This window comes from Marmota flaviventris, chromosome 3, assembly GCF_047511675.1.
Source record: "Marmota flaviventris isolate mMarFla1 chromosome 3, mMarFla1.hap1, whole genome shotgun sequence".
Lineage (NCBI taxonomy): Eukaryota > Metazoa > Chordata > Mammalia > Rodentia > Sciuridae > Marmota > Marmota flaviventris.
This window is the reverse complement of record NC_092500.1, coordinates 156,161,674-156,189,486: the sequence shown is the minus strand read 5'-3', so window position 1 is coordinate 156,189,486 and position 27,813 is coordinate 156,161,674. Positions and strand designations below refer to the sequence as shown.

At 38.4% G+C, this 27,813-nt stretch overlaps 1 protein-coding gene across 2 annotated transcripts; it reads right to left on the bottom strand.

Moving 5' to 3' along the window:
• Aadat (aminoadipate aminotransferase) lies at positions 1–26,857 on the bottom strand. Of its 2 annotated transcripts, none has more exons than XM_027927224.2 (14): positions 26,708–26,857; positions 26,205–26,320; positions 25,099–25,267; positions 23,991–24,123; positions 20,217–20,291; positions 18,293–18,502; positions 16,351–16,416; positions 14,968–15,050; positions 14,426–14,522; positions 13,043–13,104; positions 12,284–12,348; positions 10,663–10,769; positions 6,527–6,628; positions 1–5,573 (listed from the first exon to the last, which is right to left on the bottom strand). In XM_027927224.2, exons 2-14 carry the CDS (start codon positions 26,269–26,271, stop codon positions 5,532–5,534), a joined length of 1,278 nt encoding a protein of 425 aa, XP_027783025.2. In that variant the 5' UTR covers positions 26,272–26,320; positions 26,708–26,857; the 3' UTR covers positions 1–5,531. The 2 variants fall into 2 exon arrangements, with proteins under 2 accessions (XP_027783025.2, XP_071466626.1); XM_071610525.1 differs by lacking the exon at positions 26,708–26,857 and adding an exon at positions 26,598–26,695.
• Between the last annotated feature and the right edge of the window lie 956 nt (positions 26,858–27,813).

Below are 27,813 nucleotides of genomic sequence, written 5' to 3'. Positions count from 1 at the left end.
TTTTTTTTACTATGTGATACTGTTCCAGTAAGCTTTCTGGGTGAGACTGACTTCCTAAATGAAAAGGGAATAAAACATTCTCTTCAGAGGTTTATATAATCTCAGGATTTCCCAACTGTATGCAACCAGAACTACTGTGCTCTCTATAGACAGAAATTGGTAAATTCAAACTCAGGGCTGCAATGCTCTGGATCTTTCTAATATATAGGATTATTTATGAACTTCTTTTTCTACTGATAGAGGAAGGTTAAATGTGTGGAGCCCATTAAAGACTAAATAGATCATTCTAACCCTTTGCCTGAGTTAATCCAAAATACACTAAAGCCTGAAGCAATTCAAGGACTTTCCTCAATTGTAGAGAACTTAAACCAACAGGGACTCGCAATTCCATGCACCAGTCCTTGTGACACTCCAGTCCTATTAGTTAAAGAACCAACTGGACACGTTTGGAAATGCCTTCAAGATTCTCAAGTAACTTATCAAATTGTGATACTGAGGTTTCTTGTAGTTCCAAACACTAATACCTTCTTGTCAAATATCACTGATTCAAAATGGCACACACGAATCAGCCTACAGTCTTTTTGACTTAAATCTTGTCAGTTTATACTAAAATGTTTTCACATGTCTATTTAATAAATGTGCTTCACTTGAATAACAGCATCTATATTATGATCTGGGGGCTCAGTTATGAAAACTTAAAAATTACAAGTATGATAATAATGTTTGTATTGTTCATACTATTTTTCTGAAGAATTGAACCTGCACCAGATATACTGGCATAAAATAATAAACAATAATAAACATTCTGTCATGAGAAGAAATAGCAAAGACCAAACCACCACCCAACCAACCCATGCAACAAACAAACAAATGAAAAAAACCCAAACAAAACAAAACAAAAAATCCAAACCAACCCCCAAAACATAAAACCTAAATGGTACACAGTAACAGACCTTTGAACAGTAACAGACCTTTGCTTTCCTTAGTATCCTTATTGAGAAAGAGGTCCAGTATTTATGTGTTCTTGGAAAAGTCAATAGAATACCTGGACTGTATCACCCTGGGGCTTACTGAAGCTGCTTTCTTTTCTCCAGTAATTGCATCAGGACCTCACAGTCCTGCAGTTTCTTAGAAATTCTACTCTCATTCGGTACAAAGATGATTTCAGTGTTACTCTCCCCCACTGAACAGTGCCCTGAAATGGACTCATCTTACCTTTTACAGCAATTTGTACATAAAGATCAGAAGGTTTTGATGGAAAAGTTCCAATTTTTAATTGGAAAAGTCCACTATTCAGGACATGACCCGACTCCCAAAGGGATTTCTGTGTTGCTTGAGAGAACAAAACCTATTCACTTTCCCCTGGCCTACAACCAAAGACAATTAAGAGGTTTTCTTGGACTTGCAGAATACTGCAGTTCTTGGGTCCCCAAATTTCCCCTAACAGCCTTACCATTCTGTGAGTTTACTAGCAATACAGTTCCAGAGCCTTTAATAAGGGAAGACACTTATAAGCAGGCTCTAACTAAATGAAGCTGACCTTACAACAGGCCTCAGCCTTAGGAATTTCAAACTATTCTAAATCTTTACCTTGTTAATTCATGAGTGTAACAATCAGGCATTCTTACCCATGAATGTGGGGGACAACATAGACCCATCTTGCATCAGTCTGCAATTAGACCTAGTAGCTAAGGCATGTCCTAAATATTTAAAACAGAAGCAACAGCAGCCAGATGGGTTTTAGGAAATGAACTTTATATGCAAGTCCAACTTGCTGTGAAAAGTCTATTAATTTCCAAACTTAGCATTTCTTAACAGTAGACTACTAGAAATTGGTGAGATTCTTCTCCTTTCTCCTGCTGTCCATCTAAAATGTTGCAACTTAACCCTATCACTTCTACCTGATGATGGTGAAAAGTACAATTGTATGAGTGTAGGCCGAGAAATAGTGGCTGCTCAGGTTGATTTGTGAGATGCCCCATTGGATAATCCTGAGTTCATGTTTTTTTGCTGAATGGGAAAATATCAGTTAAGGGTCTCCTGTTAAACCAAGATGAGTCAATAGAAAAGGGAACTCTTCCTCAGTGGAAGTTGGATTGGCCTTTAGGGATTTTTGCTCTTACCCAAGTTTGTGAATAGCTAATCTGTAAATGTTTAGCAGATAGTAGATATGCTTTTTGGAGTAGTCCACAATTTTGGCATGTTGTGGGAACAAAAATGGCTTCTTGCTTCTTGTTGTTGGACCCACATAAAAAATAGAGTCCAAGTAGATGAACTCCTTTCTGATATCCCATTGCCCTTATGGATTGCCTTTGTTAATGTTGAAGCCCCTACCTATGAACTAATCCTGAATATCAAGGAAATGTGGTATCAACTTCCCCAGATGACCTATTTAGTAAAGAGTGCAATAGTACCTGACAAAATTGGTATATGAAAGGATATAAATTCAATGGTCAGCAGGGACTCATAGAGGGCTCAGTCAACCACCTGGTCCTCCCTGAGTCCTCGAGGTTTCCACTGTTTCAAGGAACAATTTCCCTAACATTAAGCCTCTGTGTTCCCAGTGAGACTGATTCTGAAAACCCAAAAGGGAAAGGGAAGACTGTGATATTTTACATATCACTACTGCTTGGTTTCTTAAGCTGACTGGAAATACTACCCTGACCTTTCTATTAGTAACCTGTTCACTATCAAATATGGAAAACCTATCCAAGTGATGCCTGCAAAAGGTATGTATTGCTAGGTATTGCACAGTCAAGACCAAGGGACTACTTATGTAGGTACAAATAATTGCTTGTATAATGTCACTGAATTAGGTCTAGTAAAGTCCCTTTCTACTAAATGTTGTTATGTACTATTATAGCATGCTATATGGAGACGGCATAAAAGTAAATTTCCATTGGACGTTGTTTAAGAGCTGCATAGACTTATGGGTGAACAAATTTGACTGATTTCTACGCAAACGCCACTAGGTGGCCCTCTTTTCCATTCCCTGAGGGCCTGTATTGGGTCTATAGAGAATTTGCTTCCTGTTTTGCCTCCTTTGTTGGTTTGGATCTTGCCATCTGCCTTGTCTTGGCTTCTGGATAATATTCCATCATCAGAGGGCAAAGCAGTCAGTAACTAAAATTAGTGCCAACCTTGAAATAGATGAAGATAAGTTAGTTTCCACTGAGGAAAGGTTCCCATAGGGTTCCTATGGAATTACTCTGGTCAGCCAGCAGAATCTAGTCATATGGAATTTGAAGCTACTCTGCAAGTTAGGGTAAATCTTGGATTTTGTAGTCAATCAGGTCTCTCTGGCGTTCAGTTCTACTTAGAAGTTCTACTTAGAAGCCATTCTCCAAAAAGTAAATGAGATTATACATGTTTGACACACATTTAGTGGAACATCACGCATCTTTAGATCTCTTTGCCCATGTTGGGGGCTTGTATAATATTTGTGATGAACAAAATTGAATATTGTACCTATTTTTCTTCTGATTTTACTACTACAGAAAACTTAATCTAAAAGGTGGCTGAGATGACTGTTTCTCTAGACGCTACCACTAACTAAATTAGGACATTTTTCAGGGAGAAGGAACTCCTGATGTATTTATGGGAGCAGCTGACAGTTGGTTTGCAGGCATCCCGAAGTGTGGCATTCCAGACTTTTCTAATGTTTACGTTTCTCTTTGTGGATGTCCAGATTACTGTGACCTGTGTTAATATGCTAATTACCAAAATGATACCTCTTAATCATTATCATGCCCTGAAAAAAGACTCTGATCAGCTGGACTTGAGTGTGGCTGAGCTACCTTTGTTACATAAACGTAGTATTGTTTAATTTTGATTAGTTAAGTTTGTGGAGATGCCTGTCAAAGAGTGTACTCTAGTTTCTTAGTATTACCCCCTAATGGCTGTTGTCACAACCTTCTGATCTTTATGCGCAAATTGCTGTAAAAAAAATGTAAGATGAGTCCATTTCAGGGCACTCTTCAGTGAGAGGATGAAAGACTGGATCATCTTTGTACTGAATGAGAGTAGAATTTCTTAGAAGCTGCAGGACTCGCGTATGTAGTGCTGGGCTGGGACATCTTTGTTATTGCTGAAAATTACTAAATGAAGTAAGTAGAAGGCTTATTTTATCTCCATAAGTCTAATTTATACTTTCCTCTTCTCCCAGTTAAGGGGATTGTTAGGTCTTCATTTTGGCCATCCTTTAGGCCTGAGTCTCTTTAATCTCTTCTAAAGAGCTGTGACCAGTTGCCTCAGAAATAAGGATTTGGACTTGGGGCCAGGTGCTTTGACCTTTGAGGTAGAAGATGATGTGACATTTCACCCAGATGCCAAGTCAACAATAAGTATCATGGAGATATTCATATACAAAAGGGGTAGAATAAATAATAAGGACATAAACTTCCAGTTCCTCAAAGGAACCCATAAGTTTACAATTGCTGGATCTTGAAACACAGTGTTGATTTGTTAAACAGTGATAGAAAACTAATACAGGGTATTTATGATGCACTGTCACAATGAGTGCCAGTGTTTTAGATATCACAATGTGCATGCATAGGAAAGCATCTTGAAAGAAAAGTGATCGATGCTGACAGCAATTATCAATGGGGGTGAGAGAGTGAGTGGCTTTTACTTTATTCCTCACACTTTCTATATTGTTTGAAAGTTTAGGATAAGAATATGTTACTTTAGGGCTGGGGTTGTAGCTCAGTGGTAGAGTGCTTGCCTCTTATGCATGAGGCACTGGGCTCAATCCTCAGCACCACATAAAAATAAATAAATAAAATAAAGATATTTTTTAAAAAAGAATATGTTCCTTTAATAATTGGATGGGAAAATAATGATTTAAAAAATATATCCTAATACCTCAAAGGGTTGTAGTAGATTTCAGTGACATAACTGATAAGAATGTGCTTTTGTAAATTATGTAGTATCATGAAAATACAATGTAGTAAATTTTCCTATGCCCATGATTTCCCCTCCTTACTTAGAATTAATAGGCCTAATGCCTTCAGGTATGTTAATTCCAGAATTTTATTTTAAAGGGATGTCTGGAGCATATGATAATGTCTATGGTATTTTTACCAAAGGATTAATTATAATTATAATGGTCAAATTAGAACAATTTTTATAATAAACTATCACTAAATTTCCCTAAAAATAGAAAAAAATATACCTTATATACCATTTTGAACTTATTTCTTTAAAATTACAAAATAATGTGTTTGGTTTCAAAGATTTACAGGATATTATAAAGCAACTACTGAGCACTTCACAATAAAATTCAAGATAAAAATATTTTTTTGCAGGTTGAAAATTAATCAGAAGCTATAAGTAAATTCTAAATATATTTTGGCTATCTGATGGACTTAAAGGCACTTCAAAACTTGTCTAGTTAAAATAGGACATACACAGACATGACACATTTGATGGAGTCCAATCTAGAAGTCCAACGTCAATGTTCATTTCTTACAAATAAACACAAAAATAATTTATCTGGAAAATCTATGAGTACTATAATCAGTTTGATTTCTTCATAAATTTTCTTTTATAAGTTGAGCTAGTCTCTGGAAGGCCTAAAATAGAAAAGAGACAAGAATGGATGAAATCAGGAGACTATTTTGGAAAAGTCTATCCTAATTTAAAAAATGCAAACAGATTACTTATGCAAGGTTGAGATAAGGAGTTGAAAAATCACCCTGGACATCACTTTTCTCTGGGGAGGATGCCTCCAACATCTACTATAATATGTAGATGGAAGCATATTGGATTTCCAGGATAATGGGGGTTCTTATAGATCTCAAAATCAATATTTTCCATTTTATCTACAATGCAAATTATTTTATATTTTCATATAATTTCTGCCCTGAAAATGTATTTTATACAGTTTCAACTGTCCAACTCTCTTCATATATAAAAGCAGAAATAATTTATGAAAAGCACATTTAATGATAGGAGAAAGCAAGTAAAGAAAGAACACACCCAAAAAGCCCATCTCCCAGGTTTAAGCACAAGCACCTTTCGAAGGTGAATGGCACTGTCAATTTATAGCTCTTCTTTTTTAATTCCAGATGTGTAGCCCTTAGGATCTTCTTTCTTTGCTTCTTTTCATTTTGGTTAAAGCATTACTGAGATTAACTTAAGAATATTATTTTATTTGACCCTTACTGATGCTATTTTCTTCAGAGAAGGAGAGTGAAGGATATGATTAATTTGTACTTCTCATTCATGGTAACTTTGTGACGAAAGGAAATGGGTTTTCCCTATGACATGTTGAGAACTTTCTGGGACTGCTCATTAGGTTCTGAAAGGTTCATCATGAAGACAGCAAACTTGAACTCCAATTTCATCTCTTTTATCTACAGAAGCCTAAAGGGGATGTTTAATGGGAGTTCATGACTGGCCCATGAATATCTGCTTTATAGAAACCCAAGAAGACATTCAATACTGTTCTAAATTACAAAGTGAACACATGCACCAAACCCCAGAACTGAGAGCTAGAGTAACACTAACAGAATATGGTCCTCACCACATCCATCTGCTCTGGAGAGACTGAAGAGAAGGATACTCTGAAGTAAGGGCTAGGGGCCGAGCTGTCGACATAGAAAGCATTTCCAGGAAGCATTAAGACCTAGGAGACATGGTGGGACATCAGTGATGTGCCAGTAAGGAAAGGCTAAGAGAAAACATAGGTAAAACTGTTCTCAAACGGGGACGGACATTTTAGGTTTAAAAGCGGTCGAAGGAATCACAAAATAAAATGTTCACACAAAAACTGCACCCGCCATACAAGAAACAAAATTAGGTGCACAGAAACTGGAAAAATGTTTACCATAAATATGGCCAGTGCCATTTCTTCTCCACATATGAAGAACACATAGAAATGGAGAAGAATGATGGAGAAGAACATTGATAAAATTCTAGTTTTAATGTGCAAAGGACAGAAATGGCAATTAACGAATAAATGCCTCGCCTGACTAGAAAACTAATATAGATTCAAACAATGAAATACCATTTCATGTTATCAAATCTGAAAGTGTTAATTTGTTCTCTTTCCACATTTTTATTGGCGTATTGTAGTTGACCATAGTGACAGGATTTGTCGTCACATATTCATATGTGCACACGGGATAATCTGGCCAATTTGGATATGATTTGACCAATACTGAAAGAGATTTTTGAGCTGGGAAACCTGAAAGATAAGCAGATGTTATCCTGGAAAGAATCAGGGAACAGTGTCTTAGGGAGACAATATGGAGTGTGAATGCTCTGAGAAGGCAAGAAAATGGTGCAAAGAACTGAAAGGAGATACAAGTAAATAAATAAATAAAATGAAGGATTAAAAATGTTAACCAAGTGTGTGAAGATAGAGTGGGAGAGCAACTGCAGAGACACTCGACCCTTGAGCTGTAGCTCAGCCATCTTTACTTTTTATTTTGAGACAGCGTCTCTCTAAGTTCCCAAGCTGGCCTCAAACTTGGAATCCTCCTGCCTGAGCCTCCCCAGTAGCTGGAACTACAGGTGTGAACTGCACCTGGCACAATTGCATTATGTCAGGAACAGCTCACTGACTGGAGACTCCACTGCCTTTTCATCCTGGACAAACATACTTAATTCTCTAGCCCTTCATTTCCTCCTCCTTTCCTTCTTTCCTTCCTTCCTTCTGGTGGGAATCGAACCCAGGACCTCACTCATGCATTCTAAGTACCCGCTTTGCCACTAAGTTATGTTCCCATTCTCCAGCCTCTTTCTAGTTGTGTGTGGTCACATGAGTGAATCATAACCAGAGTCATGAGTGCTACTTCTAGTCCTGGGCCCTGAAATGTTCCCCTGTGTGATCTCCCATACTCTTTCCACTTTGTAGCAATCTTAGAATCCCTATGAAGATTGGGAAGCAACAAGATGGAAGGAGCCAGGGTCTCTGAGTCACCATTGGATTGTATTTGCCTGCAGATTGCAGCTCTGAATTTTATGTCAGTCAGAAATAGGCTTCTGCGGGGTGTGGTGGTACATGCCTGTAATCCCAGGAACTTGGGAAGCTGAGGCAGGAGGATTGCAAGTTTGAGGCCAGCCTCAGCAATTTATTGAGGGTCCTAAGTAATTTAGTGAGACCCTGTATCAAAATAAAAAATAGAAAGGGCTGGGGATGTAGCTCAGTGGAAAAGCACCCCAGGTTCCATCTGAAATAAAAAAGAAAAAGAAAAAGAAAAAAATAGACTTCTATTGTATTAAGTCTTTGAGATTTTGGGGTTTATAATTTACAGCAATTAATGTTAACTAGTGAAATTATGGCCTTCAAAAACAAAGTTCTGTTTGTTCTTAAATGGTATAAAATTGGGTACTATCCAGTAAAACAAGATGAGCTGGGAGTGAAATAATTTGGGGTACTCTTGGAAAAGGATTTCAAGGCAGAAGATTAGTTTCTTGGTACTGATTAATAAAATATGAAAACTACCATTTCTCCCAATATAGTGGAAAAGTTTTGGAATGGACTAGAAGCAAGGACATGTAAGAGAAGGAAGGAGTGGTAATAATCTCTTTTAAGATGACCAAACTTGCAGGAAAAATGATAGAATGAGATGACCATCATTACCCTAGGTACATGTATGCCTGCACATATTGTGTGACTCTACATTGTGTCCAACCAGAGAAATGAAAATTTGTGCTCCATTTGTGTACAATAAATCAAAATGCATTTCCCTGTCATGTGTAACTAATTAGAACAAACAAACAAAAAAATCGTGTAAAAAAAATGACCAAACTTTGGGCTAAGGCAGCAGTGATAAATTGGAGATTGTTTAGAAAATGTTGAGGAGTAGGCAGCAGAATATACAGAATGAATGAAGAAGAAGAAGAAAAAAAAACAAGCAAAGTTAAACATCAAGTCCACATCCTTAGCACTTAGCTCAGAGATACAAACACAGAGACATTAACCGAAGTGCTTGATGATAATGGCATTGATAGAGAAGCAAAGAAAATATAAAGTTGATTTATTATATTAAAATGTATTTGAGAATTAAAATCAGCATGCTATAGTGTAGACACATCAATGTTTACAGCAGCATGATTCACAATAGCCAAGCTATGGAATAAGCCCAGGGGCTGTCCACAGACAAATGGATAAAGAAAATGTGGTGTATACACATGATGGAGTATTATTCAGCCTTAAAGAAGAAAAAAAATCATGACACTTGCAAATAAATGATTGAAACTGGAAAATGTCATGGTAAATGAATTAAGCCAGATACAGAAGGCCAAAGGTTGAATGTTTTCTCTCATATGTGGACACTAGAACAAAATAAGGGGGGAAAAAAGTAGGGACATCATGAAAATAAAAGGGATATCAATGGATTAGAGAAAGAGGATTAAAGGGAAGAAGGAGTGGAATGAAATTGACCAAATTATGCTATGCACAGTGAATTCCACCTTTATGTTACTTACAAAGCACCAATTTAAAAAATAGATGGAAAAATGTATTTGTTTGATATAAATTAATTAAATATATATTAAGTACCTAGTATGTGACACTACTTGGATTAGAATAATGAGTAAAGTGTGAGTCCTGCCCTCAAATAAGATGGATAGAAAGGATAATGACTTTGCTCAGGTGGTCTGTCTCTAGATCTAACCTCTAGAGTCTCTTATACACCAGCTTAGGCACCCTGTCATCCACCAGTCAATTCACTCTCTCTTTTTATGTTTACAAATCCAAGAGAAAAGGCATCTAGAAACAGACCTCTGTGTTTACAAAGATTCAATGACAAACATGATAATGGAATTAATAAATGCAGAGGGATAATTTACCAAATATAATTTATTTGGTAAATTATAAAGCTATACAGAAAAAAAGTTTCCTTTAGAATTGATAGCCTAATCAATGCCCCCAAATGAAATCTCAGCAGATTTAATTATACAAGGGGAGAAAAAAAAAATGACGTATGAGCTAATTTTAATTGAAAAAAATCAGGATACAAACTTTTCCATGTAATTTTAGCCATGCAAAATAACCACACGGCCGAAGGTTGCCAAGAAAATCACCATAAGTGGTCACAAAATGTGGGTGGTGAAATGATGGGCTGTTTTTAAAAATTTTCATTATAATTTATGCATTTTTTCACATTTCCTACTGTGAGCACACTTTACTTTCATAATCCGGGGAAAACAACAACAACAACAAAGAAAGTCCCTTCATTGGAAATACTAGTGGCTACAACTTACTAGGTGCCAGGTATTTATTAGTCCAAGTGCTTTACACAGAGAATTCATTTAATCATAGCAACCACCTTTTGAGGGATGGATTCTTACTCTCCCTGAGAGAAAGCACAGGGAGGGTGACTTCCCCCACACCACACGTCCAGTAAGGGGTGGAGCTGGACTGAAACCCAAGGAGTGTGTCTCCAGAGATTGTTCTGAGCCACTAAAGTAATCGTCCACTGAGATGAATGATAGTGTTTCTGTTGACTTAGACCAGCCGAGGAATTATAGAAGCCCACATTTATTACAATTTGAATAATGAGAAAAACACCTAATATCAGACCATTACTTATGAATGGTGGGCAACCAAAATATATCTCTGTTTCATTTTTATTCAAATAAAAGATTACCTTAAAGAAAAAGAGCAACTTTCCTTTAGGGTCCCCCCTTCCACCCACCTCCCAGGTTTACCTCTTTCTTAAGGGCTTTTTCTTTAATCAGTTGTTCTGTGTCGGGAATGCCTTTCATTTTAATCCATAAGAACATTCCGGCAACGGGAACATTCCATTCTGCCAAACCTACAAAAAAAAAAAAAAAAAAGGAGAATAAACATCTTCCAAAGGCATTTCGGATGGTATTAAATGTATTGTTCCATGACACAAGTGCAGTGATTATAAACTAGTACTTCCAAAAAAAAGTTCCTTCAGTGATAATATTGGTTTTTTTATTTGTTGCTTTTGTACTTTGAATTGGATCCATGGATGCTTTATCACTGAGCTTCATTGCCAGCCCTTTTTATTTTAATTTTGAGACAGAGACTCACTAAGTTGCTTAGGACTTCAATAAATTGCTTAGTCTGGCCTCGAACTTGCAATCCTCCTGCCTTGGCCTCCCAGGCCACTGGAATTACAGACAGATGCCACCACACCCAGTAATAACATTTTTTGAAAATATAATTTTATGATCCTTGAAAAAATTAATGTTCTAGGTCTATTTCAGAGTCAGTGTAGGGATAAGAGGTAGGGAGAGAGACTGAATAGCTCCTGAGTACACATGTACAGCTGCAGCCAGGCTTTGTGGAGATCAGGGAACTGGTGCCTCTCTCTCCTTATGTAATTAGGACCACACCTGGGGCAAATGTGTTTGTTTCATTTTAAAAGAGGATTCTTCATCTCTTTCTGGAGTCTTTTGGTATTTTGATAAATCCCATTATTTAGTTTAGAAGTCCAGTGAATTCTTTTTCATCAGAATGCAATTAATTATGAAAAGGAGGGCTTAAAATTCCAGCTTTCTGTTTCCCTGAGTGTTAGGATAGGGAAACCAAGAAGAAAGGATGATTATTTTGATTTTTAATCACTATCTTAAGAAAACAACAACAACAATTTGCTGTTGGTTAAAACTTTTTCTTCAATATTACTATGAAAATTGGAAAATGGTACTCTTATCAAACAGGTAATAATTCTGTTTTTACCAAGACTTTATAGGGAATGAGATATGACAGAAATAAGGAATTGATATTTTTGGTTTATTATTGTTCTTATCAAAGGCTGCTTTTGATAAGACATTTTTTAATGATACAATTAAAGCTGTGTAATCCATCTAACTTTCTTCCACAATGTAAAGTAAATCTTAAGCTTCTTACAAACTAGCAATAGGTAATATTAGATAAATGAGGCTAATGATTAAAAGGCAAAATCTATGTCATGAGAGATCTGCCTTAGACTGTATTATTTGTCGATACAGTTTAGTTAGAAATAGAGTACATTGTTTGTTTGGGACAAAATTTTGAAAGAACTATAATATTTTGAAGATGGATGTTATTTAGCTTTAAGCAAATTATTGCTGGTTGATTTTTAGACTGATTTTTTTGAACCAAGATTCTTAGAGCAGACAATTAGGGATGGGGAGAACTGTGCCAGGGTGGTGGGTATAGGATTCTACTTGTGAGATTATTTGTAGGCAACACTTCCTTGGTAAGAACACTGCCAAACAATGTTGACTCTTTCCCAACAGATTGTTCATTTGCCGCGTTTATCATCCATTCACATGGGTGCTGCTGTTTATCCTAAGGGCAGACACATGTTCCACTCACCACTTAGCCACTTGTCTGCAGCGGCCAATACTGCATCCCTCTGGCTCCTGTAGAAATCAGTGACCCTGGAAGAAGGAATCAATAGCAAGGGTGTGTTCAGTCCATTGGCTGCAGAAACACAAAAAAGCTCTGGAGTTCAGGCTGTAAGAATTTTTTTTTTCTATCTTGACTACATTCTTGATAAGGGACCAGAATGTATTTGCATGACCTAACTGGTGATATTTTTTTCCTTTATTATGGGTTGATTAGAAAAATGAAAATTAATAAAGCCAAAAAGGTTGTTTCTATGTAAAACAGGGAACGTAGAAATAGCAGGACTGGTCCTTGTGTTTAGGTGTCTCAAATAACGATGGTCATTGGGAGGCTAGGAGAATGCTCAAGATCAAAAGTATACCAGTAGTATACCAGTGCACTCCTCTGTATTTGCATCAGTCATGTATCTCTCATAGTGAATTGATTATTAAATAAAATATTTATGTGTATGAGTAGTTTATCCTCTAAATTGAGGATATAACTTAGTGTGAATTTCAGATTGTCGTGGACATGGGTGGCTCTGGCTTTCAGACCGTACCTGGGATGCTCCTGAGTCTCTCTAGAGAAGAAATACTAACAGGCAGAGGCTGTGACTTCTGGGAGACTGTCTTATTGTCTATCTCAGGATACTTAAGGAAGAAGAAGAGGGAATCAGTACTGGCTGCTCCATACCTTGTCCACTGGGATCTTAACATCTTATAAACATCTTAACAAATGATTTGATACCTCTGTACATGAGCCAGGAAGCCCTCTTCTCCCCACTGCTGCAGAAGCTCTAACACCATGAACTAAAAGAGACAGAACGGTAACAAATGTCACGGCTCACTCCCTGAAAGTGTTTGGTTTTGTCAGATGTACAAGTGGATCATTCCTGATTACATGTGTATGCTGGCTGACTTACACCAATCAGTGATTTATAATAAACAATAGTTAATCACATGACTACCACATAGGTCAAAATGAAAAATATTCATATAGTCTTGTCATATGCTGGGCGCTATTGTAACATATCAATAGATTTTGACTAACTTAATCTTTATAACAATGTCATCATTAGGCAGATTCTTTTTATTTTACCGATAAGAAAAATTGAGGCATTAGGGCTAATTTTTCTGATGAAGTAGTCAGAGAACTCATATTCAAAGATAGACTGTCCAACGCCAGATCCAAGGCATTGCTTACCAGTCTATTGCCTTTTCTCCCCCCACCCTCCTTTTCAGTGGCAAACCCAGGGCCTTGCACCTGCTAAGCAAATATTTTGTCAACGACCTGCATTTCCAACCAAAATACACACACACACACACACACACACACACACACACTGTTTAAGATATGTAAGTTCTATAATATTTAGAGATTTTTCTATTTAAAGTGGAAGGTCTAAATGTTATAAATTAATATTGACTCATTGATGATAGCAGGTATAACATGGGAAAAGTCCCTGACCCATTAAAATATGGGGACACCCACACTTTATGGAATTTACAAGACCAAACAAGTGTCCCATAAAATACAAACTTTCAGATACATTTTGAGTTGTTACATAGTAATTCTATCCTTAAAATCTGATTTTAAAGATTGCAATAATTTTCAAATATAATAATTTCTCAGTGCTTGTGGGAAAATTCATAATTTCTCCCAAGTTAAGTTGACCTTATTTTCATTAAAATGCATTCCAGCTAGTGTCTGCAGGAGGCGGCATCTGTGCAATGAAGGCCATCTCTGAGTTACTAAAGAGGTTTGAATTTCGTGCTCCCATTGCAGGTTCCAAGACAATAAAGCTAAAGTCAACATTACTTGAAAAATTCAGTTCCATTTTGTTCTGTTTCACAGGCTTTTTTAGAGTCCCCTGAGGGTACAAGATGAATATGATGCCCTGATTCTCAAGACGTTTGGGTTTTTGCTGCACGGAAACACCAGGGTCATTCGGCTCTCATTCGCCTTTTAGGTAAATACCTGGTATCTCATCTTCAAATTCAGTCTGTATTTAGAACCAGATTTAGCAGTGGTGATTTTTCTTCCCTGTCACTTTAGCTTAATCTCATTTGCCAACATCTACTTTATTCTTATCTGAATTTTTAAAACTCCTGTTTCCTAAATGGTACTTACCTGTGAGAAAGTGCAGGGGTGTAGGGATGAAACTTGAATGTGTAAAAGAATTCTCTCTATCAACGGTTTTGGGCCAGTTAGGAACCCTACCCTCAACCTACACAAAAACAGAAAAGGCTCCATGTCAATCCCGTATTAACAATTAGTACACATCACCTTGCTGATTTCACGAGGAAGAGAGCAGTGACCTGGGCTCAGATGGATCTAGACAATTAAAACATTCTAATAAAACTAAGTTCTTATTTTTTCAAATACAAATTTAAATTAAAGTGTACATGTATAAAATCATGCAAGTCTAGCCAAGTATTTCTGAATATCCTCTTTCATACACTATACTGGACTAGTCTCTCTATGACTTTAGATTCATGGCCAAGCATCTTTGACTACTGGAGATGAATAAAGAGAAAAAAAAAGGCCTATATTCATATTCACAAAGAGACTGGTGTTGATAAGGCAAGTGGAATACAAGCACCTTAAATGAGAAGAATTGTTTGGACTAAACGATACTGAGGCCAATCTCAGGTTAGAGACACAGGACTTACCCAGAGGACAGGACTTTTGAGAAGGTGTCAGCTCTGACGACACGCCCATCAACATCCATGGAAAGAAATGTTGGTTCCCAGGGCTTAAAAGGGGAAGAAAATTACTGTTAATTTATAAACTCAAACTGCAGGGTTATTTGTACAGAGCAGAGAAGGGATGGATTTGAAACCCGATAGCACTACTCTTTGTCTCAGCCCTTTATCATGGAGAAAGAAACATGTGCACGTTCTTTTACTAGCATCTGCCTGTCTTCAAGGCTTTTTTTCCAAACACACGCAGAAAGGCCTCTGTCTTTGCCCAGATGTCATGGCTACGAATTTAGAGGTTTCTCAAACAGGCCTTCTTTGTTCCAGGAGATAAAATCTGGATTAACAGATTTAGAGGAAGGACTCAAGAAAAATTTGTTTGGACAAGATCAACATGAAGAGGGCCAGAAGCATTCAGGATTGTTGAGAGAATGTTGATCCTTAGAACCAACTAGAAAGATGAGGCGGGGGGGGGGGGGAAGATGGGAGAATAAAGTTGAGAAACATAGTCAATATGAAATAATGACTTCAAAATTTGCTTCAAACGTAGGTACAAAGAAAGGGGTTTATGGTCATGCTGAGGTAGGAGGGCAGGTAGGCAAAATAATGTTCTGGCAAATCACAGAGAATTTCTGTTTTTGTTTTTTTTTTTTTCTCAGTAAATTTAAAGGGAGCACTGAATCCAAGAACATGTTCTCTGCAACCCTGAGAGCAAGTAAAATATCAGATTTGAGGAATCAGGCGTTGGGTAGTCTCCCACTACCACTGTTCGTTAGAAAATAGTAATTGTGAAAAGCACATCTGTTTACAGTGAAAAGGAATCTAAAAGCCCATTATTCTGCAGATATTGTTCAGGGCATAAATGACAGGAATGGCAACTAAGTGGCCTGTTGCCTGAGGCCTCCCTCTGTGTGCAGAATGGAGAGCACTAACTGAGCACACGTCTAATTCTTCAGCTTGAACATGGCTTCCCCATCCTTCTTAGCCCTACCATTACATGGTGGTCGACACCCAAGGTGGAATGCTTAAGGAGCTAGATAGAACAGAATTTCAAGTTCAAGAGAAGCAGCCTGACTTACTCTGTTCACTTAAATGCATGGTATAGAGAGCCAGCCACTATTTTAAAGGTAAACAATTTCTAGAGAGAGCAGTAATAGAAAAAAATGAAAAGTGCTAATCCTGAGATAAAACTGGAAGACCAAAAAATTAAAGTCGGTAACGAGTTAGTAATAATTCACTAATTTCAGTGCAAAAGTGGACAGTTCTAACCGAGCAGCCAGACTGACCTCAAATGCTGCACAACAACTTACAACTATGTGTCTTCTACAGGCGAAATGAGTTGACATCATCACTTACCTTGTTAAACTGGAGAAAATAGTAAGGATCATCTTCTATTATGAGGAAATCATATTTTCTTGCAAGCTAAAAGGTTAAAGTAATATATTTACTTCTTAGGAACTATCTAAAATTAAAATCATTTGGAATTGTAATTTTTTTGGTACTCATTTGTCCATTCATTTGAGAAGTGTCTGAGGGTCTGCCATACCAGACAGTGAGGATAGAGATGAATGAAGAACTAAAGACTCCTTTTCTTCAGAAACCAATGTCTAGTGGGAAAGAGAATGCATAAGCCAGTGGGCAATGAGCAGAATAATCATTAGATGAGAGCAGAGGTTAAATTCTAGGAACATTCAATATGATCAGGTTTGAGAGAGAGGTAGTTATTCAGGTTGAATCCTTGGGAAGCCCTCCCTGCAAGGTAACACTGGAGCTCAGAATGATGGGAACAAGTTGTGCAAACATCAGGGGAAAGATTCTAGACTGAGGGATGCATGACAGCAAAGATCTTGGGGTAAGCAGAAAGCCTGGCATGTTTAGAAAGAAGGCCAGAGTGACTGTAGCAAGTAGGCTTGGCAAAGATGGTAAGAGAAAAGGCCCAAGAACAGAACTGACCATGTCATTTGGCTTTGCAAAGTGAACACAGGAATTTGGACTTTAACTGCAAGGGAAAGCCACCTGGGACTGGAACCTGAGACTGGCTTCACATTTACCAGGCTCCTGCCCTGCAATGAATGGTCCATTGGTCAAAGACCGAGAGTGAAATGCAGCAGTGTCCTTATCCTAGTCTGGTGACAGCAGGTATGGCTTAGGAGATGGGTCTAGGAATGGTAGTGTAGAAAAATGGATGGATTTTGAATGAACACGGGGGTTGAGTTCACAGGATGGACTGGATGTGGGTGTTGGGTGGAGAGAGGGAAAAGAGAGGAATGTAGGCTAACTAACTCTTTGTGGACACACTATTTATGGGGATGGAGCACCTGGAGTGCTTGTGGATTAGAGGTTTGGGGTAGAACTGGGGAAAACCAGGAGTCCCAGTTTGGCCATGTTAAGTTTGAAATTCTATTAGACATCTATGTGGAGATACAGGTAGAAAATTAAGGACAGAAGTCTGGAGTTCAGGAGAAAGGTAGAGCTGAACAATGTGGGAGTCATATGTGGAATGGAATTTATAATCGTGAAATCAGATAAAGCTTTCTTGGGGGGTTAGAGAAACGAGCACAGAACCCAGGAGAGAGCATAGGAGAGTACAAATAATAACAAGAAAGTGTTTTGAAACTATATTTTCTGAGTAAAAGGAACTGGTTGGTATCTGTCTTATGATTCCACTGAAAATGATTAAATTCTATATAGTTTAATACAATTTTGGTACTTATTTTAAAAAGTTATTTAAAGGGAAAGCTTAGGGAACACAGATATAGAAAAGAGATTTTAAAAACTTCTCTTATTTTTCAAAGATTTCTGTATAGTTCAATAAATGTTGGATATTTTAAAAAATGTTTAGGGTGAAAATCTAGGCATCATAGATACTAAAAGAGATTTTACTAAAAAAGAAAAAAAAAAGGAGCATGTCTCTTATTTTTGAAGAAATCTTTGTTACCCAAATGATAAAGAATAGGAAGCAGAAGAGACAAGTTAAAAAACCCAAATTTAAAATAATGAAAATCAAATGTGGGGCCAAATATTAAAGGAAAAAAAATGAAGTTTAACATCAGGCCAAGAATGTTATTTCTGTCATATGAAACATCAATTAAGGGAAAAGAAAAATTTCATCAACAAAGAACATAGTGATTTCTTGTGTCTAAATTTACTAGAATTCTCAGCATTGGTGAGCTACTTTTATTAAAAATTATCTTCCTCAAAAGCAAGAGGTTAACAAGGAAGGGAACTTGCACATCACTCTTCCAAAATGTCAAACATAAACAAAAGCATAACCACCTAACCCATTTTTCAAAAATACCTCATAGATTTTCTTTTTGCGGTCACCTCTCAGTGAATTTCCAGTTGGGTTGTTGCCATTTGGGACAGTGTATAGAAATTTGGGGGTGTTTTTCTTGGGGTCCTTTGAATCTTCTGGTTTCCATTTGCAAAGTATTTCTGTGAGGGAGTCTGGAATAATCCCATATTTATCGCTGGGAACATTAATAATGTTGCAGCCCAGTGGTAGCAGCTGTATAGCACAAAGAAAGTCCAAGAGTCAGACAAGAACATGAGATGGAAGTGCCACTATTTTTTTTTTTTTAATATGGACCAAGAGCATTTTACTTACACCCTTGAAGATATGAACCTGTACTCAGCTCCAAGCTCTGGAGGGCTGAGGTTACATACTGTAATTCTATTGTCCCTCTGGGGTAGATTCTGTTATTGTCCCACTCTACCTCCTGTCTGTTTGCAGGGGAAGCATTATACTTCCTTGCCCCATTTATGTTTGACTTGGCCATGTGCCTTGCTCTGGAAAAAATCTTTTGAGCAGGGGTGAGGGGTGTTCCCTCCAAGCAGAAGTTTTATAAACCCTAGCATGTGATTTTCTACGTCTGCTTTCCTTCTTCTTTAAGATTGGTGGTGTTTGAGATACAAGCTGCTTCTGTCAACTTGAGGCTTAGCATGAAGATGCCATAGGAGAGAATGGCAGCAGTCTTGTGAATCTGTAGGGCGAGGGAAACAAACTTTTATAGCTGCAAGCCAATGAGATACAGGGGTCTCTCAGCATACAGTCTCACAAAGCCTTTTCTGAAGGAATTGTTTTAGAAGTCAGAATTTGAAGTGGTTCTTTTTAAAAAAATTTTTTTAAAGATTTATGTATGACAGCAGAATGCATTACAATTCATATTACACATATAGAGCACAATTGTTCATATCTCTGGTTGTATATAAAGTATATTCACACCAATTCGTGCCTTCATACATGTACTTTGGATAATGATGACCATCACATTCCACCATCATTTCTAACCCCCTGCCCCCTCCCTTCCCCTCCAACCCCTATCTAGGGTTCATCTATTCCTCCCATGCTCCCCCTCCCTACTCCACTATGAATCAGCCTCCTTATGTCAGAGAAAACATTTGGCATTTGGTTTTTTGGGATTAAGCAGGTAACTTTGAACACCTGCAACGATGGGAAATGTGTAACTTACTTAGGCAGTCAGGTAAGGCCAATAACTAAAAATTTCTTATTCTGAGTTGAAATCATTTCCCTGTAGTTTCCACCTTTCAGTTCTGCCCACCTGAGAACATGGACAAATAAATCTAATTCTTCTGTCACATGGCTAACTTACATATTTGAGAACAATTTCCTGTCTTCTCTGTAGCCTTCTCTTCACTTCTGTGGTTCCTATAACCATTCACTATGGTTTCCAAATCCCTATTCATTATGACTATACTTTCCTGTACTTGTTCAAGTCTGTGGACATATCTATATGAAAGCAGAGTGAACCAAACAAACCTAATTCTCAGTGGTGAGGCAGAGGATCAGACTTTTATTCTGGCTATTATAGTCTCATTCATTTCACAGTAGAGTGGGAAATCCTAAGTATTCCATATTAGTTTGAAGTTATATTAAGTTGACATGCAAAATGGTTACACTTAGGCATACTGCAACAAAAGATGGTAAATACAAAGCAAGTTTTTATAAATTAAGTCACATTTCAAATAAAATATTAAGATGTGATTTGCGCACTCATTAGTGCCTATACATTTGGATTTTAATAAAGAAATGTATGCAGCAGAGGATACATTTAACCTATTTCACATACATCATTTAAGATCCTCTTGTTTACAGATGAAAGATGCTATTTTAGTTTTCAGTGGGCAGATAATTCTCAAGGAGCAAAGCTTTCTTCTAATTACTGTAAGAGAAATGCTGTCGTATAGAAATGTGTACTCACAGCTTGAATGGTTGCTGAATAAGCAGGTTCATTTAGGAGGATGTTGTCTCCAGGATCAACAAGCATTTCAAATATCTAACAAGAGAGGCAGAGGTAAGCTTGGATAATATTATTTTCATGCTCAAAACCCCCTTTGTTGCTTAAGTTCAGAGGACTCTAGAGTTGGCAAATTTTCTGTAAAGATCCATATAGTCACTATTTTGTTGACCATAGTGTCTGTGTTGCAACCACTCATATCTTCCTGAATAGTAAAAAAACAAAACAAAACAAAAACCCAGTAAATGGGTGACCAACTTCTGATAAACCTGTATTTACAAACTTATATGCCAATCTGGGTTTGGCCTTCAAGCCATAGTTTGCCAACTTACATTCTAGGGTGAAAAAGAACATAACTGGCTTGGCTCCTAAAATCCATTGTTTCCCTTTATTGCTTCTTTGAAATGTGTTAAATGCCTACTAGTAGTCAGGCCAGTGTAAGGTTCTGCAGATAAAATGATGAGCAAAAGGACAAGGTTCTAACTCTCACAGAGTTACCAGTCCTCTGGAAAGCTAGACACTATGCAAATCTATATGTGATCACAAACAGTGGTGCTTGCTATTAGGTACAGATGCACAATTGCAGGGCTTGGGCATTTAGGGAACTCAGATAAGGCTTCCCTGAGGAATTGATAAGTTGGTGTCAGGGTGACAATACATACATGTTGAGAAACTGAAAGAATTCTGGGAAGTGAGATTGAGTATCCAGAAGGAGGTAGAGAGAGAGGCTAGGAGAACTGGACAGACACCACACCAAGCAGGCAATCAGGTAAAGGGAGGTGGGTAAGAATTTTAAGGAAGGAGTGGGGAGGAAAGCTCACAGATAATCATTAAGGAACGGGCATTCTGGCTGTAGTATGAAAGAAGAAGAGAAGAGCGAGAACATACGGGAAAAAGTTTGGGAAGTTTTTAGGGTGATTAGGGAAGTTACTGCTGGCTCTTTGGGAAATGAAAGCCAACAGGGCATGATTATGGACCACAGGGCAGTGAGGAAAAGGAGTTGTCAAAAAATGATTCCTAGAATTCTGATTATCAAACTGATAGATGGCGGAGATGGTGCTCCTCACTGAAATCCAAAACCAAAACCTCATCCATATCTGGGGGAGAGGATGAGGAGCTCTTTTGGTTTGGTCTTTTAGTCTGGTGGACGATGGACAAATGGACTTGGAAAGAGTTTGGATGTTACTGGCCTAGGGTTGATCATACGGTTGTGAACGCAGGAATCCAGCAAAGTGCACAGCTGAGGAGATGATCTGCTCAAGGACTGAGGCTGAACTCCATAAAGTAATGATAGGTAAGCACAGGAGGACCCTGCAAAGATGTGGCACAGGTGAGCTGGAGAACCATGCTACAAGGTTGGGAGACCCAGTGGAGAGGGATTTAAGAAGGTTGGGCTGGTTGATAGTGTTAAAGGCTATTTAGAGGTCAATTATGACTAGGTTTGACAAGTCTTAGAGTTTTTGACCACTGACATCATTGGTCTCAGGCAATGGGTTGCTCCAGCCCTATATCAAAGGGGTCATAATAATGACTGAATGGTACACAGTAATCCCTTCTTACCTTGTGATATTTCACAATCCTGTCCTCAAGCCCTTATTCCTATCATTTTTAGCAACCTACATCTCAGAACCAAAAATAGGATCATTTCCAATGGAGACAGGAGATTTGACTTTTGTTCTCCATTTTGGCCTGTGATGTTCAACTTATTTTTTTTTCTTATGGAACTTTTAATATCTTAAGACAAACATGTTCTGAAAAGTTCCAACTGACTTAGGCTTTACAGAACATCCTAGGGCCAAAAAAATCACTTAAGTGACTTGTGCATTACTAAAAGACCAAACAAAAACCTAATTATGTCCATTTTCCATTTCAATTAGGGGACATACAAAACTCAAATATCCTCAATTAAAAGGGAAGGCTGTTTCTCATCTGACAGCACTGTTTAATAGATGCAGACAGAAACATAGTAGCCCAAAACAACATCCTTCCTGGATAACAAAGTGGAAGAAACATTAAATCAGATCCCTACTAAGGCCCCTGTAATAAGCATGTACACAAATAATCAACTATTTATTTATTAGGCCATTTGTGCTATCTTCCTTCTTTTATGTTACTGGTGTTGTGACAGGTGGAGAAGAAACTGTCTTGAACATCTTTCTGTAGAAAAAAGCTCATCGTCTATCTACTTGCTAAAATAATTTTATTGAAAGAGATTTCTTAAATATGAAACCAGAGAATTACAAATGCTTGTCCTCATGCAAAAGCTCTACCAGTAGCCAATCCTTTTACTTTTTTTTTTATAACTAAATACAAAAAAGAGGAAGGAAAAATTGTTTTAACTTCTAAAAATCTTTAAAAGGTATTATTACTACAATCCATTATTCTCTAATAATAATTCAATTAAAATTCACTAAAGCTAACCAGATTACAGTTTTCACAAAATAAAGAAGAAAAATAGCTATTCTGATGTAATATAAATAACGATAAATAAGAGTCATATTTTAATTTAGATGTGAAGACTGAATATACAGAATCTGTATTCAGGACTGATTATTCATGAAAAAGAAAAGGAAAAAAAAAAACTCAAATAGATGAAACTGATCAGACATGGGTCTTTTTATTGTGAGATCTTTCTACCCAGTGGTGATTCCAACTGTGGAGTTCTAAGAACCCAGTAAGGAGGCAGATGGAATAGGTGACAGAGGTAGGGAGAAAGAGAGAAGGAGGGGGATGGAAGGGATGAGAGAAGTTAGAGACAGACATGTATAGCTGGTCCCTGACTTAGAATGATTTGACTTATGATTTTTCCACTTTATAGTGGTGTGAAAGTGACGTGCATTGAGTAGAAACCGCACTTTGAATTTTGATAGGGATCTTTTCCTGAGCTGGTGATGTGGCATATTGCTATTCTCACAGGATGTTGGCAGTGGCAGCTCCCAGTCGGTCAGGCAATTGTGAGGGCCAACAGCTGTGTTACCAAGTTATGAGATTCAGCAGGTGTTGTAAATGTACGTCTGACTTTCCCAGATTTTCAATTTACAATGGGTTTATCAAGATGGAGCCCAGTTGTAAGTCAAGGAGTGTCTGTATAAGATCTAGAGAAGTACAGCCACAAGGCAGATAAAAATGCAAGCAGTGGTGAGCCTGGGGATTCCATAAATAGGCACCAAAGGAGTACCATTTTCATCTCAGAGGTATGAGGATGTGCCCTCTAGGGAAGTTTGAAATTCTATCAGAATTTCATATATACAGGTAAAAAATAAAATGTAACCCGAATCTTTGAGCCAGATAAAATGAGGCAATGCTCATGAGCTTTTTTTTGGCTTTTGGTAGGAGTTGAGTATTCTTTTGGTGGGGAATCTCTGTTTAATGATTCATAGCTCCAGGCCATTGGGCACATGCTGTGTATTTAAGAAAAATCAGACTGACTAGTGATATTAAGAGCAGATAATTTTTGAAAGTCACAATAAGGGAAATTTACAATAAGGGAAAGAAGAGGGAAATATTGATAGATTAACCTAAAGAATTACTATCTGGCTTTTGTTTATTGGAACCATCACATATATACACTTTTGTCCCTGGGCTTTGTCTTTGAGTTTTCCGTTTATATTCTAGGTGAAGGTAAGAAAGACTACCAGTAATCTACAAAACATGAGCCTCTTGTGGTTGAGGGAGAGATCGCTATATTTAGGCATATTTGATTCTTGCATGATGGCTATCTTTTCCTTGCAGCCTTACCTTACAAAGACCATCTTGGGAGCCAGATGTGACACATAAATCCATTTGTCCTTGACTGGGTGGATAATGAATGGTGGGAGGATTATGCAATTTTATTTGTAACTGTTTTAGCCAGGATACAAGTTTCGGAAGTCTAAAGTATAAAATGTATTTGTAAATTGGTAGTAGTGAAGTTGTAGTAGTAATAATCATAATAATAGCAGACAGAAAATAAAAGGTATCTTTATACCAAACCCATTATACATTCAACTTAAAAATCCTAAAATGCTAGTGTCAATATTCCCATGTAGAAGATGAGGTAATAGATTCAGAGATTAGAAAATTCACATACTGTCAATAATCAGAAATTCACATAAAGTCAATCATTTAATTGATGAGCTGAGATTTGAATGTACACCTTTCCTATTTGAAAGCATAAGGTCTTTATTTTAGCTAGAGCATACACTGCATAATAGATTCCTTGTTCTCTTTAGGAAGCTTTCTGAAGACTTCTTGGAAGTTCAGGCTCAGTAAATTATTTGTATCATGGAAAGAAAAGCTTAGGTATAAGTTACATGTAATTCATGCACATTATGTTTCAATATATTCTTCAGTTGCAAAATAAAGAAGGTTCTAATAAAGTCCAATTTATAGATTTCATTAACTGTCTTTTATCCTTGGAAGAAGACCAGGTAGTAAAAGTCTTAAGGTACGTATTTCAGCTTGCCTTTAAGAAGTTAGAGATATTTGAACCTTTAAAAGCAATGTATTTGCATAGTTACCTGTTTAAATGGGGGCCCTTATTCAAGATTGCTGCTTCTTGCATTATCCATTTCTTCCTTTCTCCCAATATGCTTTTTCACCTAGCCATCTTTTCAGTTGTCATACTCAGCTCAACTCATACTTCCTTCTAGAAGCTTCTCTGGTTTTCCCAGCCATTTAAGTTTGAAATGTAGTGACTGAGTAATGTTAAGTAAATATTTAATATCCCTTTTGCTTTTAATTAGCACTTGAAAATTCTTCCCTGAACCTCCCTAATCATGGAACACCTCATTAAAAAGCAATGTCACTTTATGAGCAGGATATGAAGATGAGCAACCATAAAATGATGTTATCTATGATGACCTACCCAGAAGATGGAGAATACTGAAGTGCTTCCTTCATCATCTCTTCTCCAAACTTGATGGAATTTCCATTTTCTACAGTGATAACAGCACTCTTAAAGGGGAACATATTTGCATTTGGAGTTCCAACAGCCAGGGAGATGAGTGATTTTGGTGCCTTGCTCACAATATCAGCTAGGATAAACATGGAAGAGAAGAAAGATCGTTATCAACAGAGACAACTTAGTATGCATTATAGTCAACTCGAAAGTGTAACAATTTCTGGTGATAAAATGTGCTGTGGGTGAATGTTGGTGTCCACCCCCTCTCCATTGGTATGTTGAAACCTAATACCCAATGTAGTAGTATTAGGAGGTGGGGGTCTTTAGGCAGAGCCTTCATGATTGGGATCAGTGTCCTTAAAAAAGAGAGGGGAGGAAGGCCTCTTTCTGCCATGGAGGATACAAACTAACCCCTTTCACCACATGAGGACCCAGCAACAAGGTACTATCTATAAAGAATGGTCCTCATTTGACATGGTGTCAGCTGGCACCTTGATGTTGGACTTCCCAGCCTCCAGATCTGTGAAAGATAAAATTGGTGATATTTTGATGTAGTAGCCCAAATGTATTAAGATAGAATGTCAGTCTAAAGTAAATACAGAATAACTTTTTCTGGGCTTCCTTGTTGGTGGAGGTCCTGAAGAATGGAGATGATGAAACCGAAGGCAGAGGGATCAGGAATAAGCAACGCGTCACAGAAGACCCTCTTTCGCTTAACCCTTGCCTTCCCGTGTGTTTTGTGGCTCAGCCTGTCTCTCCTATTGACCAGGCCCTCCCAATTCCACACAAATCTGCACTGTGCACACATCTTTCCAAGAAGATTCTTTGTGGCCAGCCCCTCTACCAAGGATCCCTCCCACAGGAGGCAGCCTGAGCTCCCCTGGGGCTGTTCCTCCTCTTTAGCAGGACTTCTTTGAATACAAGGACTAATGCCTACTTTATTTCTGCGTGCAGAGCCTGGCTCACAGTGAGCCTTAGCAGTGGAATAAAAGGTTGCAACCAAACCCTCAGCTGGAAGAGCACCGTTCTCAGCTCCACCCCGGCAGAAGGGGCATTACCCCGTTTCTCACCCGTGGCTCTGATGGGAGAAGTCTTTCTGACTGCGCTCCTGGCGGTTATGAACCGTGCGTAATTCATGCCTCTGATGGCCAAGCACCCAGCTCCTTCCTTCGTCAGTGGTTCAGGACTAGAAAAACAAAACAGCGCGTCGGGTGCTGCCTCCTAATTCCTCACTCTTGCAACGTGACGTTGTTTGTCCCCGCACACGGTGACCAGAGGACACGACCCAAACTCCTCCCTGGTGAGGGCCGCGTTCGGTCTCTAGGTCTAAATAGGCCTGGAGAGGTGACAAGATGGGCAAAGTCCACCGCAGAGGGAGAGTCCGCGTGCCAGGTCCTAGGAGGCTCGGCTGGCCGCCCCCTCTCCCGCCCCGAGTCACGGCCTATGGTCACCGGACTCCGCACCTCGGGGTCCCGGGCCAAGACCCTCTCGGCTGGCGCGCAGGACGTGACCGGGATGAGGCCTGGCCGCCAGGCCCTTGCGATCCCGTACCCTAGTCTGAACCCATTCAAACCTTGCAGGACTCTCTTGCGGTTGGAAGTTGCCCCAACACAGCGTCCAGATTGGTGCAGAGTTGTCCCTCGGAAGTTAACAAGCGGCTGGAGGGACCCAGAGGTCCGCCACGATCCTGATCTTTGAGTGCCATCTGGTGGTCGCTGTGGTTCATTGCAGCGCCTCGTCCCTAAACCAAGCCCTGGAGGTCATTTGCTGCTGCGTTCTGGTTGGTGTGCGAGTACCCTGCGTCTTCTCTGCCACAGACTGAGCATTTTACTGGTTCAGACCCTTGCTGTGAGCAATTCTCATTTTTTTTTTTTTATACCAATAAAACTATCGGCACTATCCTGGCAAATGACCAAGGCGACCTAGATGAATTCCAGTAACACTTTCTCCACAACCATAAAATTGAAGGCCGCTTGTTGACAGGAATTTTTGAAGAAGCACCCAGAATGTCTCTTCAGTGTCACAAACAGTCCTCTCTCCTGTTGAATCTCCTGACTTTTCATTATGTCAGAATTAGGTTGAAAGTGGTGTTGCAAATGGCGGAAACAAGGAGATGATTCCATGAAACACTTGATTTATTAACATAAACAGAATTTTTTCTTTGGTTCATAATGTTGGGGGGAGCGGGGAGAATGTAAACAAACTTCAAGGGGAATACACTTGATAGAGGAGGTATGTTGACATTTCCAAAATTATTGAAGTAGGATGGAAGCAGGCCTTTGTGGAAAATAAAGTTTAATTAAATTTCAGGAATACCTTCATGTACTTGATTACCATAGCTGAGGTGTTGGTGGGGGAGGCTTTGGAGGTTTTCTCCACTCTAACAGAGGGTCACTTTGTTGCAGCCTGACCTTTCAGCATTGGAGAGGCAGCTGAAAGAGCATAGTTGACTCACCATACACTCCAGGTCTTCAGAGAACCAAAAGTAAAAGATTTAAAGTCATCAAATCATAAATGCAGGTTTTCAACCTTTAAACAGCTTGCTGAATTATTGTCTATTCAATCTGTCCTGGAGTCAGATAGATGAGATGGTGGGGGCCACTGATTTGATTATAATCTGGGTGATAATTCAGGCCAGCTAGGGAGAGCAGATAATGGGATGCCTGGGTACTATACTAT

Coding starts and splice junctions, on each gene's coding strand:
- Aadat (XM_027927224.2), bottom strand. CDS start 26,271: ATGAATTACGCACGGTTCATAACCGCCAGGAGCGCAGTCAGAAAGACT. Junction 18,503..20,216: donor ATTCAGCAACCATTCAAGCT/GTGAGTACACAT, acceptor TGTGCTATACAG/CTGCTACCACTGGGCTGCAA. Junction 13,105..14,425: donor ACCCCTGCACTTTCTCACAG/GTAAGTACCATT, acceptor TGTCTCTTTTAG/TTCATGGTGTTAGAGCTTCT.